The sequence below is a fragment of the Mytilus galloprovincialis genome, chromosome 6 (genome assembly GCF_965363235.1).
Source record: "Mytilus galloprovincialis chromosome 6, xbMytGall1.hap1.1, whole genome shotgun sequence".
NCBI lineage: Eukaryota > Metazoa > Mollusca > Bivalvia > Mytilida > Mytilidae > Mytilus > Mytilus galloprovincialis.
Window position 1 is genome coordinate 100,429,135 of NC_134843.1, and position 24,812 is coordinate 100,453,946.

Genomic DNA, 24,812 nt, shown 5'->3' on the forward strand with positions numbered 1-24,812 from the left:
TAACAAAATAAAGGATTGAATTTTTAATAACTTCGTGTTTAAAAATACCTAGAAATGATAGATCTGACTTTTGAACTTTGTAATTTGTATACTATGTATACAGAAAAGATATCTTGTATTGATATAAGCTTTCACATATCAAAGTCACAATAATAATGAAAAGGATATCAAAGAATCATATTGAAACAAGAGCAGTGCATCTCAAAGCAGTGGATAGAAAAAGTTTGATATAATGTATTTGATACTGCACTTATGGTGTTGAATATATTGTATTTGATACTGCTCTTGAGGTGTTGATATATTTGATACTTTACTTGGGGTGTTATTATATAACAAAGAAGTAACAGTAAACCTTGATGATGAATTTGAATCTGATTAAATTCTGTCATTTCTTCCCCTTTCATATGTCAGTCTCAAGCCTTAATTGTAATGCATATCTCCTCTACTCCTGACAAAATGAAAAATCAACTTGTTATATTATGAGAAAAAACATTGTTTTGTTGTGGATCAGTCTTAGTTTTCTTCAGTGGAACATTTACTAACTAAACAGTGTTAGTTTCTTGAAATAACATATTGAGAAAAGACAAATCTTAACAAAAATATGTACCAAGACCAGGATGGGGAGATTAGTTTTCAAACGTAAACATTCCAGGTTTGTATATAAATATTCTCCCATTCTACTTCTTCCTCACACAAAACTTGTAAATTAGGAGGATAGAAGTGCAATAATTCTGAAATAAACAATTCTAATGTTGAGTGATTATTTTTAAATTTTAGAATTAAATTGTGAATGGTGGTTTAATCTAATAACTGGTACAAAAATGAGAAATTATAAGATTATGAAGTTTTCGTTCCATATTTACCCTTTTATGTCTGGAATTTTAAAGGCAGAAATATATAATGGATGTAATTTAGTTAGGATAGTTGGAATATACCTAAAGTTGTTTTTCATCAGTATGTATGTATGAAATTTTAAGACTAAGGTCAAATTATTACACAGATATGTGATGGTTTACTTACCAAAGTTAAAAAAAAAAAGTTTTGTCTAGTTTCAGTTTTTTTCTTAAATAAAAATGAACATTTATGAAAATTAATTAAGAAAAACTATGTGAAATATCTGGAAATGGCAAATCTGTTATTTATCTTTTTATTATTTTATTATTGGTTGGTGCACAATGGGGTTGGATGCCCATGCCCAGTTGCAAATATTTCAAAACTATATCATGAAAATAACATCTTAGAAAGATATTAAAACAGTACAAAATTTGAAATTTGATGATTTTATTCTATAAGTCAAATGAAAAAATGCATTTTATTAAACAATTATTATGGTCTGCCAATGAAATAAGATAAGAGTATTCCACAATAATAAAACTTCATTGTCATGTGGGAGGCGTTATCACTATATAGAATATCACTCACTATCTATTCTGTTTTCAACAGCTTTTGAAATATACCAGCTAAGATTATAGTATTATAATTCATTGAAGTTCATATAGAGTTTATTGTCAAATAAAACGTGTATTGTTAATGTCTTCATGTAATAACTAATGTTACTTGAGGTACCTGTAGAAAAATAGTATTTTGAACATAAAGTATGGTCATTTATTATTCAAATTTAGAAAGACATATAATGGATTTATTCTATTTTGTATTTTTAACTACTGGTATTACTAGCATTCTTAAACATAATTGATATTATCAATTTCAAAATATTTCGTATGGGTCATTGTTGAGAAAATTTTATGTATTTATTAAAAATATGAATAAGTTGTAATTAACATCATTTACGCACGACAGTAATTATATGGCAGAAAAAAAACAAATAACTATATTAATATTGAAACTAGTTCATATCAAATATTTTTAGATTGCAATGCATAAGTTTTACATATTCAAATTTTAATTAAAAAAATCCAAAACTGCACCAATTTAAATTGCTCAATTGGTGCTATAGTAGTTAAACAACATATAAAATGCTATACTGCAAAATTCAGAAATTATTACATGTATATGCATTTATTATTGCAATTTTTTAAGAAAGGACAAAAATGTGAAAGGATTTACTGTGATCTCCGTAATACCTGCATACATATGTAGGTAAACAACATTGTGTAAAAGTAAAATCACAAAAATATTGAATTCTGAGGAAAATTCAAAACAGAAAGTCTGTTATCAAATGGTAAAATAAAAAATAAAACATGTCAAATGAATGGACAACAACTGTCATATTCCTGACTTGGTACAGGCATTTTCTTGTGTAGAAAATGGTAGATTGAACCTGGTTTTATAGCACTAAACCTCGCACTTGTATGACAGTCGCATCAAATTCCAAAGTCATATAAGATAACTGATTGTGAGTTCTAATTATTGTGATATTCACCTTGTCACATTATTATAATTTAGCTATAAAAAAATTGAACTTGCAATAATTTTTGAATTTACCGTATACTTAAATTAAAATAATCCCAATATAATACATGTATGTCCTATAATGTCTAAACCTAACCTCGTCCTGAACATGCATGAAATATTTGCCACTGGACGTTAAACAATGGTGGTGGATGATCATGCCCATTAAGCAATCAACAATCAATCAATATAATGTTTAAATATTGTGTATATTTTGTGTAAATATTGTGTATATTCTGTGTTAATATTGTGTATATTTTGTGTAAATATTGTGTATATTTTGTGTAAATATTGTGTATATTTTGTGTTAATATTGTGTATATTTTGTGTAAATATTGTGTATATTTTGTGTAAATATTGTGTATATTTTGCAGGCTATGTGGTTGATGTTACAACATGATAAACCTGAAGATTTTGTGATATCTATGGGAGAATCACATAGTGTCAGGGAATTCATAGAAAAAGCTTTCAAGGTTGTCGATATTGAGATAGTGTAAGTTTTATTGTTTAGAGATATTGTAATGTGTTCCATGGACATTTTCTCTAAAGATTCTAAAAATAGAAATCGAAAAAAAAAAATTTGATGTATTTCAAATTCATTTTGCAATCTGTTTACTAGTCGTAAGAAAAATTATTGTTAAATATACATTATATGTTTTAATAAAATTTTCATATTTTATTTAAAATGAACCTTTATAAATTCATGTAATTGGATGTTTAAAAACAATCAATCGTTCTTATATCTTGTATTTTATTTATAGCTGGGAAGGTGAAGGGCCGAATGAAGTCGGCAAAGACAAAAAGACGGGAGCTGTCCGAGTGGCAATAAATGCTAAGTTTTATAGACCAACAGAAGTTGTAAGTTTCTTTTGGGGTTAAGGTTTTAAATTAAGATAATTATTTATTTATTTATTTTTTTGCACATAAGAACTGTTTCGTTAACTCGATGTTAGTTCATCTAACAAGTAAATGACGGGAACAGTCAGTAGTTCAATGAAGCCTACATTAAAGATTTGCCTTATTTTTTAAGAAAATTAAATAACAAAAAAATGAAAATATGGAAAATTCTATGTTGAAATTAGAATTTGAATTAATGTGATAAAAAGAAAAATAGTTTTCATTTCATTTGAAAACCATCAAAACTTCCTTAAGATAAATGGCAGTCCCTGTAATGGCATATTTCTAAACAGGTGAATAGCACAATCAGTTCTCTAAGTTCAGTAATATTATAAACAATCCTATTTGTTAGATATATCAGAAAATAAATTAAGAGGAAATCTTTTGCTTCAATTGATGTTTATTTTTAAGACGAAAATTGTATTTCCAGGCCATTTATAATTTGATGAAATTGTGTCTTCCCCACACACAATGTATGTTTACTCTATAGAGAGAAACATTCATAGCATAGTTAGTGATCACGGCAATATCTTGTAACGTCTCAGTTTCTCAATTGTTATTATATTTTCTTAGCTCAAACGACTCATTTGCAACAGTTTTGATTTCTGGTGAATTATCTTTTTCTCTGGCTTTTTGAACATTGTTATAAGTCTTGGTGCAGATGACTTTTTCGCCTTCTGATTGGGATAAGAAAAACAGATGGATGTCATCGCGGGTTGTGTTTGATGGATGAGGTTCACGAATCTAGAGCTCAGGTGTGAAGGAAGAAATTAATTTTCTCTACATTAAGTAAACGAATTCTTTGTGTGTTACTGATGGTCTTAATGAATATAACAGGTCTAAGATAAATTAAGTTGGAAGAAAAACCTGTTGAAAGGTTGTACACAAGATGAATAGTAGAAAAAGTGGGATATTACGTTTTAGCATGGGAAAGTCTTCATTTGTGTCTGAAATTCATAATGACTTGATATTATTTTATAAGAAATAAACATGGCTTGTTCATTTTAGAGAAGGAAATTATACAACAATTTGAAAGGAAAAAAATGTTTAACCAAAAATAAAAAAATAAAAATATCATTGCTGTCTGTGATGAAATTTTCAATGTTAGTCAAAAGTTATGATTTATTATTACAAAATGTAAGAAATGAAAATTATATAAAGAAAACATATAGATAGTGTAACAAATTTGACTAATTTTGTCATCTTAACTTCAGATTCTCAATGATACTTAATTTTCTTCATTATGATTTTTTTTTTGTCATTGGAATAGATGAGTAAAAAAATTAATTAAAATAAAAAGGACTTAGGATAAAACAAATCAGTTTATTCATTTAGTTCAGCTTCAGGGAGAAAAAAATATAGGATTTTTTTTTTTAAGATATATTTATTTTTTTCGGAATTTAGAGCAATGTTTTGTATCCCATTAACAATACTTATATTCATGTTTAAAAAAGTGTTTGCTTAGGGATTTTAATACTTACCTTAATAATAAATGACAAATAAAAGTAATAAGGCCAGGAGATAATGTAAGCCATTTGTTTTATGTGTGTTACATGATAATTCTTGTCACTTTTTATCATCCTGAACTTCATCATCTTGAACTTCATCATTTATCATGTCCTTAAAAGGTTTTTGACAGTTTGGTGTTATTTATATAAGCTGGATGTTTATTTTTGTTGTTTATTTTATTGTTAATGTGGTTTGAGGTTGAAAATAACAGAATGAACATTTTTTTTTTATTTTTTGCGAGTGAAAATGGGTTCAAAATTTTCAGGATTTTTTTATTTTGTTTTTGGAGAAAAATCAGTAAAAATATTAAGATTTTTTAGTTATTTTTCTTTTTTTTGGAGGGGGGATCTCAGAATTTTTAGATCTGGACATTGAAAAAGTGCTATCGCATTTAGGCATGAGCCATAAATACAATACATGGTATTTTGTTTAAAGATCTAGAGATGGCTGTGTATGAGACAGTCTAGATTTTATTTTATTTATTTATTTAAATGCTTGAAAGGAAACCATGACCAGAAAACTATGTTCTGTATAAAAACATAAATAATTAGCGTGTTATAATGGGAAATTATGTTGTCATTAATTTGACACTATTGGAATGTCCATCATCAAGACTTAATTACTGACTAATTATCCTTGTAATTAATACTACTAATTACCTAACATTAGTAGAATGCCTGGGAAGATACTAGAATTCTTCATGGGAAGTTGTAGAGAATTTCTATGTAATATATATGTTAATACAATACACAGCTATATACAAACATTTAGGTTACAAAGAAAGTTTAAGGTTTTCACAAATCCAGTATATTATACATAGCTATTTACAAACATTTAGGTACATCAATAATTTAAGAAAGTTAAGGTTTTCACAAATCCAGTACTGTAAATTCAGAAATTATTGCGTGCATTTATTATTGCGATTTTGTCATTTTAGACTAAAATGCGATTTTAATTTTTTACAATTTTGAGAAAAATCCTGTTTAATCCATATAAAATATTTTAAAATGCGAGTTTAAATTATTGCGTTTAAAACTCTGTCGCATTTTTCGCAATAATGAAAACCTTGCATTAATTTCTTAATTTACAGTATATTGAAAATAAAAACTTATTGACATGTGACTTTATAAATTATTGATGTACCGTAAAATTGAATATTTTTTAAAGCATGTTCCTTTGTTGATGATGAAAGTATTCACTAAAAAAGTGAATTGGCACTAAACACCTAGTGGTATGCATAAATGAATGCAGACTCTACATAATTGACATTTTGAAAAATACAAATTTAATTAAGTGGAGAAATCTCAATTGTAATGAATTGATTTCTGTCTTTTAAAAAATACTTTAGATGTTGATTCAGGGTTACTTTGTATTTTAAGAGTGATTTTTTTACTCAGGGAACAGATACAGTCATAATCTAAAACCAACAATTTCATTATAGCCATGCTTATTCAACAAAAGTTTTGTCTAAATAGCATTAATATATTTGACATTTCTGTCAAAGTTAGAAGACTCATGAATAAAAATACATACATAATAATTAATTAGTGATTTTACCATATGAGTTTCTTGAGTGGAGGATATTTATAACTTTTTATATTTGATTATTTCAGGAATTCCTTTTAGGAGATTGTACTAAAGCTAAGACTGTGTTGAAATGGGAACATAAATATTCATTTGATGTAAGTATCATTAACATCAGGATCTGGAGGACAAGGTCTTTATTTCTTTGTCTTTTTTAATTTTTTCAAAGCTATTTTTCTCTATTTTTTGGCCAATTAATCTCTTCTGTATATTTTATTACCCCACTATTTTTTATTTTTATGAATTTTTGCCTTTTTTTCTCTCCATTTTTGTGGCATATTATTCTTTAATCTGTAAGCCCCATCCAGACACTCTTAAATTAAAACCGTTTAACTTTGTATCTTCTTATGCCAATTTTATAATGAATTAAAGGTTATGTCATTGGGACAGCAACCCAACAACATACATTCCATGAAATAGCCATCTAGATGTCAGTTCCTATAACCAATGCTTTCCTGTCATCTTATTACTAGTGTCATTAGTGACTGGTTTTCCCTTGAGTATATATGATTATTTGAGTTCATTGATATAATTATGCTGACACAGTTATGAAGGGGATATTCTCATTAAATGGGCAGGAAATATGAAGGTTAATAAATAGTATACATTATTATATAGGGCTTTTCTTTCTGCTCTGAAAACCCTGTAGTGACCTTGTACTGTTTTCTGCTTTCTGGTAGGGTTGCTGTCTCTTGGTCAGATTCCCTGTTTCCAATTTCTATTTACTCTTTGTCAAATACATACCTTGCTTACCTAACTGATTGACTTGAATTTGAATATTGTGTTAAATGATCATAAAAATATATGATCCCAAAATGAGACAACAATGGATTGAAGAAAGATGTAAACCAACTACAGGTCACTGGTTGTCAACAATGAGCAAACCCATCATGTATAGTACATATATAAATGGCCTTGTGATTACAAAATATGTATCAATCAAAGATGAAAGCAATGGTGTGATTTATACATGTAAACATATGTCTTTAGCTATATCCTTTTCATTAAGAAGTTATTTATTGAAGATTCTTCTTTGAGAGTCTTTTCATCACTGTTATGTATTTAATTCACGTATTACTGAAGGGTTATTCATATATCAAAATGAAATATCTGTATAATTAAATAACAAAACATGACTTGTTAACTTTTCAAACAAGAGTTATCTCTCTTTGTTCTGGTGATTAATGGTTATTTTTTGTATTTTTCAGACTCTCGTGACAGAGATGGTGAATTCAGATCTGAAACTGATGAAATCCAATCCTATTGCATAACATGACTTTTACATAGAATTAGTGGGATCTTATGAAATCATGTTTCTGTCCATTACAAATTTTCTCATGTTATCTTAGTGTGGACTCAGATAGATAAGTTAGTGAAAATTATAAAGATCTGAAATTGAATTAAATGTGCAGGGTATCTGACCTAAAATTGAGTGTGACTTTGAAAGGTTGTTTACAGAAATTATTATTTTCAAAGCATCACTTCATTTTCATGTAAAATAAAGTCCCCATATTTTGTTTTTGTATTGTACTTGTGACATTCCTTCAACAGATTATATCTGACGACTACAGCAATAAAGTTGTAGAGTTGCCTCCCTTAATCTTTTATAACTGTCCAATTTTTCGCTGCTCTCTCAATTTTATGTTGAAATTTCAAATGAAGTTAGAGTTAGCGTGACTGTTTTCAATTATTATAAAGAAACAGATCTAGTATCGTTGCTATTTTATTATTTCACTATTTTCACAAATTATATTTAGATAAAAAATCCATTAATAAAAATAAGGATTAGGGCCTATAATAAGCAATACTATATCATATCATTCTAAAAATATGCAATGGTCAAGGCAGTTATTTTCTTACATATATATCAGAATGTTTACATCGGATACAAGTATGAATATTTGTAATGGTCAGTTACTTACTGTTCTTAGGTGTATTATTGTCCATTATTTGATCAAAAATAAATAGAACATTATTTTATGTGCCTTGTGAAAATGTAAAAGTATAAAAACATTTTAATACATAGAAACAAAGGTTCTAATTGTTTTGTAGAAACTCATCTCTCTCTCAATGCAGTGGGAACCTTATCTGAACCACATCCCTCCCCTACACACTTTTGAAAGCAAACTCATTAAATATGTTCATGATGTTCAGATAATTTGTTTAATATTTGCAAGATATTATTAAAGAAAAAATAACTCTGGATATAATGGAATTTGAAATTTATAATGGAAATTAATTGGAATCCATTATATTTTATGTTAAAGAATCATCAATCAATATTTTACAGACATACCAAGTTATGATAAACACACATTCTTAATTGATCTTGTTTTCTTAGGGTATTATAAGTCAGAGGAGATGAGTTTCTACAAAGATATTTTATTCATGGGTTTTATGAATATTGACTTGTTATGTGATATTATTTTTTTTTAAATCTTATACAAAATTTTTCACTTTTTTATTATGATGCAGTTAAGATTTGTTATGAATATGCTATATTATTCAGGGATCTCCATGGATGAAAATTGAACGATGGAGGAACTTTCACATTACAAACCGTGTCTACGCTGTACAGTGTAGCGCGATCGGAAGTAATTTATCCCTCTATACAAGGAATGGTGAACATGCTAAATCATTGCTTATTTAAATTATATTTATTTGAATTTTCATTATAGAATTAGAAGTATCAATATTTTCATTTATTGCCGTTTTTAACCATTCAAATGCCAAGTCTTCATGGTCCCCCTTTAGTCGAGAATGACCAAAAGCTGTCATGAAGGTCCCCATGTAGATTTCTTGTATTTTTGGTAATTGTTATGGGGGTTAAAAATCAAATGATGTGGAGCTTATTTTTCATGGACAGTTGTCAAATTCAGAACCCATTACCGGTATGGCTGATTTACAGCAACAACAAAACGATTCGTACGGGTTATGTAAAAGATTAAAGAGATTTGTAAAGCAAACATTGACAAATGAAAACGTTTTTTATGACTTTATCTGTCAAATTGATGCTGTGCAACATGCATCTTTCGAGTCTGAATAGAAACCGGAAACGCGGATGTATCAATTTGATTGTAATATACGAAATGAATTCGGAATTACGATACGATATTTCTTTACAGGAAATATTTAGGTTTTTACTTTTAAACTTTTAAAGTAATTCTAAATTATCGTTACAGCAGTGTTCAAGTTATTTGCAATGAAATAATATTTACTGTTTTGTGTCTTATTTTTAACTTCTTAGAAAAGGGGCTCATTGCGTAAGTCAAAATAAAGCACGTGTTCTACTTGTTAAACTGTTTTCTTTGTAACTGGATTATTATTTTTTTTTTATTTAATCTAAATTAACATAACCATTTGCTAAAACTTAGTTGATTAATTCGACAAATGGATCGGTTATCCTCAGATAGTATTCTCCTGTGTGGTTTGTTGATCTACCTGTACAAGCTCAGGTACAAGTGATTAGCGATCTTAATCCGGATATCCCTCAGGTGTTAGAACTGTATTGGATTATAACATAAAAAGCCTAAGGGTTATGCAATTACATGCATTTGATTATAATTGATAAAAAAAATGGCGTCGGGCTGCAAAAAACGATGAAATTTTGAACGATGGCGGAAGACAATTTAACGATGGCGCAAGACAATTTAACGATGGCGCAAGTCATTTGACGATGGCGCAAGACATTTGAACGATGGCGGGGCGCCATCGTTAAACAGGCCATGGAGATCCCTGATTATTAACTCCTAGTGATTTTGTTACAATTGAAAATCTCCATTCAACAGTTTGATAAATTAAATATTTGCATATTACCAATAATTAAAACAAACAATTTTCTGTATTTTTCTGTTTATTGTTCACAGGTTAAAGGAAATTATTTTTAAATGCTGTTAAAAGATAGAGAAGCACAAAATATTAGAGTTATCTTTCTTTGTACATTTAATTCTTTGTGGGACCAATCAATAGTAGTTTATATGTCACTGAGGGATATGTATGTTACAGTTATACTATGTGTTTATTTGATAAACACTGTTTCAAAATTTATCATGTGGGTGGGGATTTCATTAAATATGGATGGTTGCATTTTCCCTTAGAATTTTGTTAGAGTTATGAGTGAAATGAAAATCTTTATTTAATGGTGGTCTTGCAAAAGTGTTTCCTGTTGAATTTTGGAACAGCCCAAAGTACTATGTTGTGCATTTAAAAAGTTGTATATTTATTTATTTTGAATCTCACATATCAAAACAAAAAATTACAAGAAGTGCGATTTATCATAGATGTCCATACAGTTATTAATCTTCCAAGGAAATAAGACAAAATGATCAAATATAAAAAGTAAATGGGTCTTTAATATTTTAAAGAAGTTTTTATTTTTTTCATTGATCTAAAGGGTGAAACAATTTAATATCTTATCAAACATATTATTATCTCCACTGTGAATAACTACAACAGAGAAAGGAAGATTAAACTAAAGAAAAACAACATCTGTAAAGTTGTTTATTGACTAGGTATGATAAATTAAACTACTTGTATGCTATAAGGCATAATACTTGGTTTTATTCATCTTCATTAGCAAAGGGTTACAATCTGACCCATTCCTTTTAAGATCATAACCCTTAGCCAGTGGAGATGGGTTTTACCATTATATTAGGTATCAATGATACTGTGTGACGTCATAATGGTGAGCATTTACATATTGGATGAAATATGGATATAGTTTTCTTCTAGAATTGAATTAGAATGTGTAGAAATATAATCAATTATCTAGTTCAAACTTCCTAGCAATATTTTGTTTTGGTGTTAATCATCCTCAACAGAGTTGGGGGGACATATTGTTATTCTTCCGTTCTTTATTTTCATCTCTTTTTATTGTTCCACACATTTTTCCCATGCTATTTCTCAGAATTGAATGGACCAACTTTGATGGAACTATACCATAATGTGGACCACTATGTGATGGACCAACTTTGATGGAACTATACCATAATGTGGACCACTATGTGAAGCAAGGGACATTGGAATGGTTCTAAATGGCTGTTACCATGGAAAAAGCAAAAATGTAAAACAAATCTATATTCTAAATCTTTTGTTATAAGAGCCAACATATTGAAAAAAAGAGGGTGTAATTAAGTGCTGTAATAAATATAATTTTACTCGTTCTAACGTCCAGTTTAGTATTATGACAATCAATGACCACCTTTTCCACCAAACATAATAGCTGGGACTATTATACTAACTTAAGACTTAGTATAATAGTCCCAGATAATATCCAGAATATTTACGGTACAGATGTGAATTAACAGAGAATCTATTTTATGAAATACACTGTACCAATTATGTTTTTTACAATGCTTACAGAAACTGTTATAATTTGGTAGGCAATCAGAAATATGTATTTACTTCAATTATAGACCATGAAGTTTATAGGTACTCCATGATCAATCCCAGGTTCATTGTCAGTTGTTGCAATTCATTTTGCTAATTTTGTACTATTTGTTGTGAAAATATTTATCAAATTTAATTCTTTTAAATTACAGAACAAAGTATGTATATAATAGATGAATTAGGTGATTCATGCAAATGGTGATATCAACTATTTATGGGAACTTTTCAACAATAAAATAATGAATTTGTATAATATCTTTCTTTTTTCTTTCTACACCAACCAACAACACCTCCGAAAAAAACAACTTCACAAGAACAACTTATGGTCTATAAATCAGTATTAAAGAGCCTGATTCTTTGCCTATCATGCTGTAAAAGTTATTTACCACACAATAAAAAGTCTGCACAATATAACTACCTACAGGTTGGTGACAATTTTGGACAAGGAATTAAAAGTGTCACTTATGCCAAACACATCTTGAACATATTTTGTGTTCCACAGTATAGCAGAAAAACTGAAAGAATGTTGATATAAATGCACTGTTTGAGAAAATTCTGTTCAAGTTTCACTGAAATCAAGTTAATGATACCAGATTTTCCTACCTCTTTTGTAGAAATGCTTAGCCATTTGAAAACCACAGAAGGTGGGGACTTAGATTTAAAGGAGAAGGTACAGGCAAGGTTGATACTTTGCGACTCTTGAATTGTTACAATCACATACAAAATGTGACAGGGTTTAACATTAAGGGATAACTAAACCTGGAACATTAGTAAAACAACACAGCAAATGAACTAACCCTAACCCATTTCCATTCTCAATTTTACATTTACGATAACAATAATATTTACTTGAGTACAGGGTTGAATTGATAACCTTTTAAAGCAACTTTAAGTAAGTGGTCGATAAGTTTACCCAGATCTTATCTAATTTTACCGGCTTGGTAAACAACATCCCCATAAAATTCAGGACGTGCTATCCAATCTATAAAACTTTTCTACAGGTACAGCCAAACTTCCAAACCAAATATTTGTGTATATGAAAGAATATAGTAATGTAATTAGTAATTTTAGGTACGAAATCATGGCTAAACATTATTTACTAGTAGTAGTACATAGATTAACGTTCATTCATATCTAAAACGCCGCTACAGATACAGACTTAAAGAATGGGTTGTAATATCTGAAAACAGTAGATGGTACCAGAGACATATATACAAATATGCATATATGTCTATGATGGTGTTAATGGCAAATCCCTGTCCAAAAAGGAAAATTAACAACAGAGAACGAAAAGTCGTCCCTTTTGTCGTAAGTTTATGTGTAGGGTTTCCTGTGTAAAACGGAAATACATTGTATATATAAACCTATAGGAAAGGGCAGTTATTGCTGTTTATATACTTAACTCATTTCAAGTCATACAGAAGAAGATGTGTATCATCTATGGGTGCCAATGAGATAACTCTCCATCTTAGTCACAATAAGTAAAAATAAACCATTATAGGTCAAAGTACGGCCTTCAACACAGAGCATTGTCTCACTCTGAACAGCAAGCTATATAAGCTACTTTTAAACCATTCAATTGGGATAACTGAATGGTAAACGTTACTTAGGGTAAATATCGACAATATATCTAGAATTGTTTTGTCATTTAACGAAAATATATCATCAATTAGTAAGATTTGTTGTTTAATGAAATTATCAAATAAATTAAATTTAGAATAATCTTTACTGAGTTTGTCCAGTAAATATTATTCTTAACAGTTCAGAAACACGCCTGCTATTATAAGGTGCACACATGGTGTCCATAGGAATACCTGTCATATTTACCTTTCTTAATAAAGAAGAGGGCATAAGTTCCATTTGAATTAAACTTAGTTGTGACCCTCTGGCATAATAATTTATTTTTGTATTAGATTCAATGAATGCAAGATTAGCCATGTTTCAGACTCAGCATCAAACATTTTCTGGGACTTGGAAGAAATATTATCCATTAACTCGCATATATGCCCCTTGAACGATACAGGTTCTTTGAGCTTCTATAGTTCGGTTTTTGCCACTCAAACCTCCTCCTAACACACGATCAGAGCTAATCATGACTATACTTGATATAAAAATAAGCACACGTGTCGCTTCAAATAAAAAACAAATCTCTTACTGTGGTTTTAATATGACTAATATAAAACCTTAGGCTCATTTCTATACACCGACCCAGCTGCATTAATTGTTACTTCGAATTAATTTATTAAATGCTTGACAATTAAAAAACAGAGTTCAAATTCTCATTTATTTGATTATCTTCTTAAATTCCGGAACGATCCGTAACAACATTATGTTTATTTAATCAAATATTTCCGCAAGATTCAATATATATAACAATTTTAAATTCGTGCTTGTATCAGTAATTGACCAGTAGCAATTAAATGTTTATTAGGATTTATAGAAGTGATATTGACTATCTTTAATCTTATTACTGGTGAGATATTTGGCGGGTGTTTACATTAAATAAATCCATCTTTCGAGTATTTATATTTAGTATTTAAGATTCAAATCGGAACTTTTGAAGTTTGAAGAACATCAAACAGAGACAAATTTTAAAGTTAATCTTTAATGTTTCTTTTTTAAGATGTAACATTTTATTTTCATTTGAATCATACTTAATAAGTTAGGAACAAATGTTGACTCTTTGCATTATAGAAGTGAAAAGGTAACTGCTGACAAAAGAGAGGCGAGTTAATTTATTATTACACATTTGGTTCCGGTCAAAAGAATTGTACTTGTTCCCAGTCTTGACCAGAAGGTACATAAACTAGAGGCTCACTGTTCCCAGTCTTGACCAGAAGGTACATAAACTAGAGGCTCACTGAAATCTTTAATAATAGTGCTCTAAACAAGTATGCTGATTTTATAAATGCAGAAACAATGCCTACAGGGAATTATCCGTCCTGATAATTATAAGCTCCTTTTCTTGTCGACTTGTTCCTTTATTCATATGAGGCTGACTTCTACAAAAAAAAAACTTCTAAGGAAGAAAGAAAGCAAGTTAGCAGTATCCTTCGACTTCACTTTCCGCTATGTTCTTTCATTAAATATTTTTTAAAAAATGTGACTGTTGAGAACGCATCTTTCCCATTGAATTGAAGATAATGAATGCAATAGATACAGCTAGCTCTGCCTTACATTAGTATTTAATAAAAATATTATAGATTCTTTATCTACATATAACTTAAAAAGTTCTCATTAATCTTTTTTTCTCGTCATTGTTTGTATTGTATTATGAAAAATATTGATGTTGTAATGTTTATGCCCTTTGGGGCCCATAATTGTAAATAAAAAATCTTCAATCTTGACTTTCATATAGACATTGACAATGAAGGTCGGTTGAAAAACAAAACTTTAAGACAAAAGAGTTATTTATTATTATCAATAGTGAACTTTCCATTTTTTTGTACCAACATTCCAGCAACGCCATCACACGAAGTATATATCTTCTTTTTGATACAATTTTCATGGATTTCTTTTTTCTATCATGATTTCCTTAATAAATGGTTGCTGCTCACAAGGAAACTATCAAACCAAGAGTTTTAATTGGTGAAGTTGAAAACATCCTTTCGTAAATTTAACGGTCGCTATCACGAATTGGTTGACCGTTATGGAATGACAACGGATAGTTTCCGCAAAAACTGTCATGTGACCTTTCCCCGAATCGGTGACCTACCGAATGAGATTTGGGTTGGTACTTACATAAGCAACACTACGGGTGCCACAAATGGAGCATGATATGACAGTTACACATTTCAGTTAAACCTGAGATCTCCTCTAGTTGTCAGTCTTTAGTTTTCTGTGTTGTTTTGTTTTGTGTTTTTTTGTACTGTTTTTTTCTCGTTTGTCTTTTCTTTTTAATCATGGTGTTGTTAGTTTATTTTCGACTTATGAGTTTGAATGTTTCTTTGGTATCATTTGGCTACCTTTTATATCCAATCTAATTAAAAACCGATCTCTCATCGCTCCCGTTTTCTGATATGTCACATGTGATCTCAAAGCGGGTTTCGTTAGATCTCCCACGCGACGGGACCGATGAGAGATCGGTTTTTAATTAGATTGTTTTATATCTTGCTATGCGATATTGGTTTTGATCATTATTGAAGACCATACAGCAATACTTGTTAACTTCTATATCATTTGTTCTCGATGGAAAATTGACTAACTGGCAATTATAAGACATCTTGTTATTTGTGCATTGTGCACGTTCAACCCTCTCCCTGTAATATGTGACTGTGATATAAAAGTAAAACATGAAATGACCTTTACCTAATTTGACCTTTAGACAAAATAGCTACGAATGCTTGAAATTGCAAAAGTCATAATAGAAAGCAATGGAGCTACGAAATTAAAATGTTTTTAATCTTAAAGAGTTTGCAAACACGAATGCAAAATCAAAATATCGAAGGTACAACATACCTACAGTGTTCTATGTTATTTATTTTAGCTTAATTTTAAAAGAGTGGGTCCTTTCCCCCTTTTTTATGGAACACTTCTCTGTCAGCAAAATTTGTTTCCATGCCAGCTAGTACACAAACAGCTATTGATGTGTGTTTGTTTTTTCTACATTGGCTAGAGGTATAGAGGAGGGTTGAGATCTCAAAAGTTGTTTAATCCCTCCGCATTTTTGCGCCTGTCCCAAGTCAGGAGCCTCTGGTCTTTTTTAGTCTTGTATGATTTTTGATTTAAGTTTCTTGTGTATAATTCATAGTTTAATATGACGTCCGTTATCACTTAAACTAGTATACATATTTGTTTAGGGGCCAGCTGAAGGACGCCTCTGGTTGCAGGAGTTTCTCCTGCATTGAATACCAATTGGTGGCCTTTGCTGTTGTCTGTTCTATGGTCGGGTTGTTGTCTCTTTGACACATTCCCCATTTCCATTCTCAATTTAAGCTATAATATATTTTTGTTTAAATTTATATGTTTATAAAGAACTATATGGTGTATTTCTTATTTATTCAAACTCAGTGTTGGAATCCATGTTACTCTAGGAATGCACGAAGTTAAGTTCAAACCAGCCAATGAAGTAATGTTTCATGTACTTAAACAATTTCAAATGTTGCAAAAATATTACATTAAGGGTTAATTTTGTCTGTTTCACACAATCTGGATCAATACCAGTCACTGAAATGGACAATGATACAACATAATGGTCAAACACGGACTTGAATTATTCAAACAAAAAAGGAAGAAATATTTGTTTTGTTTTCAATTAGTCGTATTTTCATATTGACAATACTAGTTTATAATATTAAATTCTTTTCAATTTACCCTTCAATGTGGTACAATGGTCAAATAAAACGTTTTCCCTTTATTTAAACATAACAATGAGAGTTAAATGGGATACTGTCCGCGAATTATTTTATTCAAACTATGAGGTATTGATAATAGTTCGTTTTCATTGAAACTTCTTGAAATCAAAACACGCAGAATTTAATTTTTCCGAATATGCAAATAAATGTTTTCAACATGTCAAAATATGTTACTTCAGGATAGACTTATAATTAGGGGAAAATAAATATAGCATATGTTCTTCCTCCATAAAGATGTTTATTCTCGTTGTTTATTTTAGTAACTATTTGATAGAATTACTGATACAACGTTAACTGCATGACACTATGCAAATACCAGTGAAATGTACACTTAAGAAGCTTATTTGAGGAGATGACATCAAATAATGTGATATAAATTGGATTAACCACTCAGCATTACGTTTGAGCAATTTTATGGTGTAACAATATGTTTCTGAAATAAAAAAAAAATAAAAAAAAGAGGTTTTAAAATAAAGTTTCCCATGCATTTCAAATATGATTCTAGCTATTGAAAATATATTAATATATTTTAATTTAAATAATGATAAATTGAAAAATTTGTAAATGAAACCGTAAATTTTTTTTTTTAGTGGAGCATGTCTTCTATTCGATAAAAAATATTATCGCTAATTTATAAAAAAAATAATTACAGGTTATTAGAATATTTTTTATAAATTATATATATTAAAATGAATTGATAAAATGAAATAAGAAATTCCATCAAATCGAATAGATTTTAATGTTAAAAAATCAAATTACGCGTGATTGACATTTTCAATTCACGATTTTTATTTTATAGAAAGTTTTATTACATAAATAATAAGTTTTTAATTTTAAAGATTCACTATTTCTATTTTATCTTGAAAATATTTATTTTTCTCTTGAAATTTACTTTTTTTTTTCTTCTAAATATTGATTTTGTGTGGTTAAAATATTTGCAATTTTCTTCTTGATTTGTGATTATTGCGGGGAACTGTTGTGGAAAAAAAGATACCGTAAACTCCCGAAGACGATTACTACGGTACACGCGGCAAAGCGTCTATATTTCTATAGACTAAGGATATTTTGTACTGTACACGCGGTTAGCGTCTATATTTCTATAGACTAAGGATATTTTATCAAGTATTTACTTCATTGTATAAATGTTATTCTTTAGTGTTTTAGCATTTTCAGCTGATTAAGCGCCACAATACACTTTCGCCACATAAAAGCAAATTTAAAACCAATTTCAATATTTTTAAATTTTCTTAATAATTTTCAAGGGGTCTTCCTAGATGTATTAATAAAATTTTAAAAGCATTTCAAACAAACCCTTAGTTTAACAAGGCGTATGAAGTATTCTTTAGAATTCTACAATCGTATGTGCCGAAAGCGAAATAGAAAATAATTACAAGTATTTCATACCCCCTACTCCAGTAGTTTGATGCCCTTATACCGTTTAAATTGTTTTGTTATGATTTTTAATTTTTAATTTTTAATCTTCTGTTAATCCAAGATTCTTTCACAATGACGACATAGAGCTGTAATGAAATGGTTATACGAATAGTCAAAATTTGTAGTTTAATATAAAAAGGGAGATTTGGTATGATTGCCAGAGAGACAGCTATCTACAAGAGTTCAAATGAAGTGGATGTAAGCAACTATAGGCAACAGTAGGGCCTCTAATAATGAGAAAAACCCATACGGTATAGTCGGCTATAAAAGGCCACGAATTATGAAACAATTCAATTGAAAGCACTAACGGACTAATTTATAACAAAACAATTTACGAAAAATAAATACGACTGACATGAACCATATACAACCACAGAACTTCAGGCTCTAGACTTGGGACAGGCACACATAGAATGTAGCGAGGTTAAAACTGTTTGCGTGTGCCAACCCTCCATCTTACCTATGACAGCGGTGAAACAGCATATGTGGTACGGTGCGTTACGTTTGTGTGAATTCGTCATACGTTTGCGCGATTAAACGCATTACGTTTGCGCAAAATTTACCTGTTCAAAAGTTACTATATTTGCGCGGCTTTATAAAAAAAATCATATGAAAAACGAATCCATAACTTAAAAAAAACCCAAATTTACTCAATAAAATAAAACAAAACGATTTATTTGAACTGTTTTATCGGTCATCTTACATACACATGTTAACGATACATTGGAAAATAACGATACATATAAAAATACCTATATACATTTGAAAATAGCAATGCGGTGGAATCAAGGATTTGTATAGTAAGATCTTACCAGGGGCGGATCCAGCCATTTTAAAAAGGGGGGAGGGTCCTAACCCAGGACAAAAGGGGGGTGTTCCAAGTAGATGTCCCCATTCAAATGCATTGATCGTAAAAAAAGGGGGTTCCAACCTCCTGACCCCCCCCCCTTTTGGATCCGCGCCTGTTTCCTATACAAATTCTCGGTGGAACATGCTCATTCATTGGAAAATAACGATATATATGAACACATCCATACATTGAAAAATAACGATACATTGGAACATGCCTATACATTGAAAACAACCAAACGATACAGTGGAACATGCCCATACATTGGAACATGCCCATACAGTTGAAAATAACGATACCTTGTAAACTAACTTTACAAATGAACATACATAATTATACATTGTAAAATAACGATACATATGAACATACCTATACATTGGAAAATAACGATACAAATGAACAATACATTGGGAAAAAAAACAATTCGATGAAACATGCTCATACATTGGAAAATTACGATACATTGGGACATACCCATACATTGGAACATACCTATGCCTTGGAAAAAACCCATACATTGGAAAATTACGATACATTGGAACATACCCATACATTGGAACATACCTATACATTGGAACATACACATACATTGGAAAATAACTATACATTAGAACATACACATACATTGCAAAATAACTATACATTAGAACATACACATACATTGCAAAATAACGATACATTGGAACATACCCATACATTCGAGAAAAACGATAAATTGAAAAAAAGTAAAATCATAAAAAAAACCGCCGAGGAAAAATTAAAACGGAAAGTCCCTAATCAAATGACAAAATCAAAAGCTCTATAACAGATCAAAAGAATGGTTCTCGCTACATTGAAGACCCATTGGTGGCCTTCGACTGTTGTCTGCTCTATGGTCGGGTTTTTGTCGCTTTGACACATTCCCCATTTCCTTTCTCAATTTTATAACAACTGTCATATTCCTCACTTTGTACAGACATTTTCTTATACAGAACATACCCATTCATTGGAAAACAACGATATTTTTGAACATACCTATGCATTGGAAAATACCCATACATTGGAAAATAACGATACAACATTGGAACATGCCTTAAACAGTGGAAACATTGGAAATAACCCTACCTCTTTCTGTTTCACACAGATTCGACTGCGACATACAACCACATGACAAAAAAAAACAGAGAGCAAGAAAGACAAACAATTCCATACAAAATTATACAGAAAACGTTTTTGAGAAACACAAACCCCATCAAAAATAAGCGATGAAATTTAAAGTTCTTGTAACGTGCTTAAGCTGAGTTAACAAATATGGCAGGTCCTTTGAGCTATCTTTTGGTGTATGAACAATTGCGCAAGGTTTATACTTTTAGCTAGCTTACAATGTTACGTATCAACATTCATTTAAGATACTTTTATATATGTTATAAACTTTGAAAGACACTTTGAGTAAGTTTACCATGTTTTAACATTTATAGGAAAATCGAGTTAGCTTTCAATGTATGCACATTTAGATATAGAAAATCGAGTAAGTTTTCAATGTATTCACATTTAGATACAAAATACACTTTGCTAGATATAAGAAGATGTGGTTCGATTGTCAATGAGACAACTCTCAATCCAAGTCACAATTTATAAAAGTAAACCATTATAGGAGTATCTTTTCAAAAATGTCTAAAATAAACATTTTTACGACGCATAAACTCGAAATAATGTATCAGCATTTCGTGTATATATTTTTTATAGACGACATCTTATTTATAATCGAGCTGACTTTCTGATAGATATAAATATATAGCGAACTCGTGAAATTGCATTTTATTTAGGTCTGTTTGATTTCATATTATAGGTTAAAACAGTATGTTAATAATCGTTTTTATCTGCATAGGAACGAATTTTTGTAGATGGAATCAGTCAAGCAAATGGTTTACTCTTGTTTTACTTTTAATGTTGACATTCTTTTCCTTTTGCTAGCTAAACACGCCTAGTTTATGCGTGACCCATCTCTAGATAAAAGGTGCAATTGAAGTTCACATGAATACGGATTTCAATAAATGAGGTGAAATTATTCACTTGCAAATGAATAATTCAGAAGCGATGTTAACTAGCTGCTAAAATCGAATTTGTATTTCACTATTTCAATATTTCACTTTCATAAAAATGATTGAAAAAATAACTCATATTTTTTTTAATATATCTCGTAGTTAGTGCCCCTTTAGGATGCGAAACGATGATTACGCTAACCAACCATGTAAGAATGTTCGATTTACCGGAAGTTTAAAGAAATATCGTTCAGTATCTCTACCTGGTATTTTATATTACGGAAGACGTGGGTTCTCTATATTTTCTATTTTTTACATAAATATATATAACCAGGTTTTTATCAGTAGACCACACAACAATTCCCATTTCTCTTTCGACACGTATTAAACAGAATAGCATACGTTAGGTAACACATACCACCATCGTGTCAGAAACAAATCAAATCTTACTTGATAAATATTTTTTGCTATTGAAAAATAAACAAAACATTTCTTTTCATGTTAACAAGCACAACTTTATTGAGTTTTTAGAGATTACTAATAAATAACGACTTTACCGCCACTTGAAGATGTTGTTACTTAGCCTTCTGCTGTTATTGTAAGATCGAAAACAGAACAATTTATAATTTAGAAAGTTCAAATCTGTGTTTAGACTTCGTGCTGACATTCTGCGATTATTTGTTCAGGATGAGTTATCTAATCATTAGTAAGTAAAAGACATAAACAGTATTGTTTAAATATACACATAACGTTTCATATACACCTGTCTTTTAAAACATATGCCATGTTATATCTGCATTGCGTTTTAACTTGCTATTCAGTAGGACTTCAATGTTATATTATTAATTAGGGATACAGTATTAGGTGACAGACAAAACATATTCAGCAAGAATTTCTAAATTCTTAGGCTTGTATATTAAGTTCTATAATTCACAAAAGTCTCCCTACTCATTAAGGATTAAGTATATCTAATATAGATAAACTAGGGAGCACTGCATGCTCATGAAACTCTTAAAGCACGACTGAGATGTCCAAATTTAAAAACATATATATATATATATATAGATATATGTGAAAATTATTTTTTACGCCTATATATAGATATATGTGAAAATTATTTTTTTACGCCTATATATAGATATATATAGTAATCTCAACCTGTTATGGTGTTTCAGACCGTAATTGTAACGCTGAAGTGCGATGGTTTGACGAGATGGTAGCATTGTGACACTATCCTCCTGTTGATATCCGAAGTTTGTTGGTAATAACGATGTATTTTCCCAATGTTTTTTTCATGTTTGCATATCGATGTAGAAGTAATGTTTTTGTTAAAACTAACTAGTAGAATGAAAATGTAATTGAAGGCATATGCTCTTTTAAAAGTATAGATGAAGCAATCTTTATACTAACTAATAAAAATGTTCTTTTCCTTCTTTCTAACAATTTTGCTGATGTTACAAAGAACGTTAAATTACTCCATATTCATCTTAGTTTTCCCTTGTTGAGATTCTGGATGATTCTGGAAGCCGGTTATCCTGTGGTTAGATAGTAGCACATACAATTACGAAGCCGGTTATCCAGTCGTTGGATAGTAGAACATACAATTACAAAGCCGGTTATCCAGTGGTTATCTAGTAGAATATACAATTACGGAGTCGGTTATCCGATTGTTATCTAGTAGAATATACAATTACAGAGCCGGTTATCCAGTAGTTGGAAAGTAGAATATACAATTGCAGAGCCGTTTATCCAGTGGTTGGATAGTAGAATATACAATAACGAAGTCGTTCATCCAATGGTAATCTAGTAGAATATTAAATTATGGAGCCGGTTATCCTGTGATGGTATAGTAGAATATACATTTACGGCGGCAAAACATCCATTGGTTGGATATTTGAATATAAAATAACGAAGTCTGTTATTCAGTGGTTGGATAGTAGAACATACAATTACGGAGACGGTTATCCAGTGGTTAGATATTATAATATACAATTACGAAGCCGGTTATGCAGTGGTTAAATAGAAGATTATACAATTACGAAGCCGGTTACCTAGTGGTTGGATATTAGAACATGCAATTACGAAGCCGATTATTCAGTGGTTGGAAAGTAAAACATCAAATTACGGAGACGGTTATCCAGTCGTTGGATAGTAGAAAATAAAAACTACAAAGCCGGTTATCCAGTGGTTGGATAGTAGAACATACAATTACGGAGACACGGTTATCCAGTGGTTGAATAGAAGATTTTACAATTACAAAACCGGTTATCCAGTCGTTGGATAGTAGAAAACACAATCACGGAGACGGTTAATCAGTGGTTTGATAGTAGAATATACAATTACGAAGCCGGTTTTCCAGTGGTTGAATAGAAGATTATTCAATTACGAAGCCGCTTATCTAGTGGTTGGATAGTAGAACATACAATTACGAAGCCGGTTATCTAGAGGTTGGATAGTAGGACATACAATTACGAAGTCGGTTATCTAGTGGTTGGACAGTAGCAAATAAAAATTACAAAGCCGGTTATCCAGTCGTTGGATAATAGTATAGACAATTGCGGAGTCGGTTATCCAGTGGTTGAATAGAAAAACATACAATTACGAAGCTAGTTATCCAGTGGTTGGATAGTAGTACATACAATTACAAAGCAGGTTACCCATTCGTTGGATAATAGAATATACAATTACGGAGACGGTTATGCAGTGATTCATTAGAAAAATATACAATTACAAAGCCGGTTGTCTAGTGGTTCGATAGTAAAACATACAATTACGGAGCCGGTTATCTAGTTGTTGGATAGTAGGACATACAATTACGAAGCCAGTTATCTAGTTGTTAGATAGTAGGACATCCAATTACGAAGCCGGTTATCTAGTTGTTAAATAGTAGGACATACAATTACGGAGACGGTTATCCAGTGGTTGGATTGTACAATATACAATTACGGAGACGGTTATGCCGTTGTTGAATAGAAGAACATACAATTACAAAGCCGGTTATTCAGTGGTTGGGTAGTAGGACATACAATTACGGAGACGGTTATGCAGTGGTTGAATAGAAGAAAAACAATTACGAAGCCTGTTATCCAGTGGTTGTATAGTAGAATATACAATTGCGTTGCCTGTTATCCTATGGTTGAATAGAAGATTATACAATTACGGAGCCAGTTATCTAGTTGTTAGATAGTAGGACAAACAATTACGAAGCCGGTTTTCTAGCGGTTGGATAGTAAAATATACAATCAATTAAGGAGACGGTTATCCAGTGGTTGGATAGTATAATATACAATTTTTGGAAGGTTATTCAGTGGTTGAATAAAATATTATACAATAACGAAGCTAGTTATCCAGTGATTGGATAGA

General features: G+C 30.3%; 1 protein-coding gene across 1 annotated transcript in view; it reads left to right on the top strand.

Annotated features, from left to right (window-relative positions):
• LOC143080951 (GDP-mannose 4,6 dehydratase-like) overlaps positions 1-12,043 on the top strand; it is a 28,519-nt gene extending 16,476 nt beyond the window's left edge. Inside the window, exons 8-11 of the mRNA XM_076257151.1 lie at positions 2,787-2,905; positions 3,174-3,270; positions 6,432-6,500; positions 7,611-12,043. Coding sequence (XP_076113266.1) covers positions 2,787-2,905; positions 3,174-3,270; positions 6,432-6,500; positions 7,611-7,673 — 348 coding nt within the window. The 3' untranslated portion in view covers positions 7,674-12,043. The remainder of the gene's footprint in view (positions 1-2,786; positions 2,906-3,173; positions 3,271-6,431; positions 6,501-7,610) is intronic.
• Positions 12,044-24,812: the final 12,769 nt, after the last annotated feature.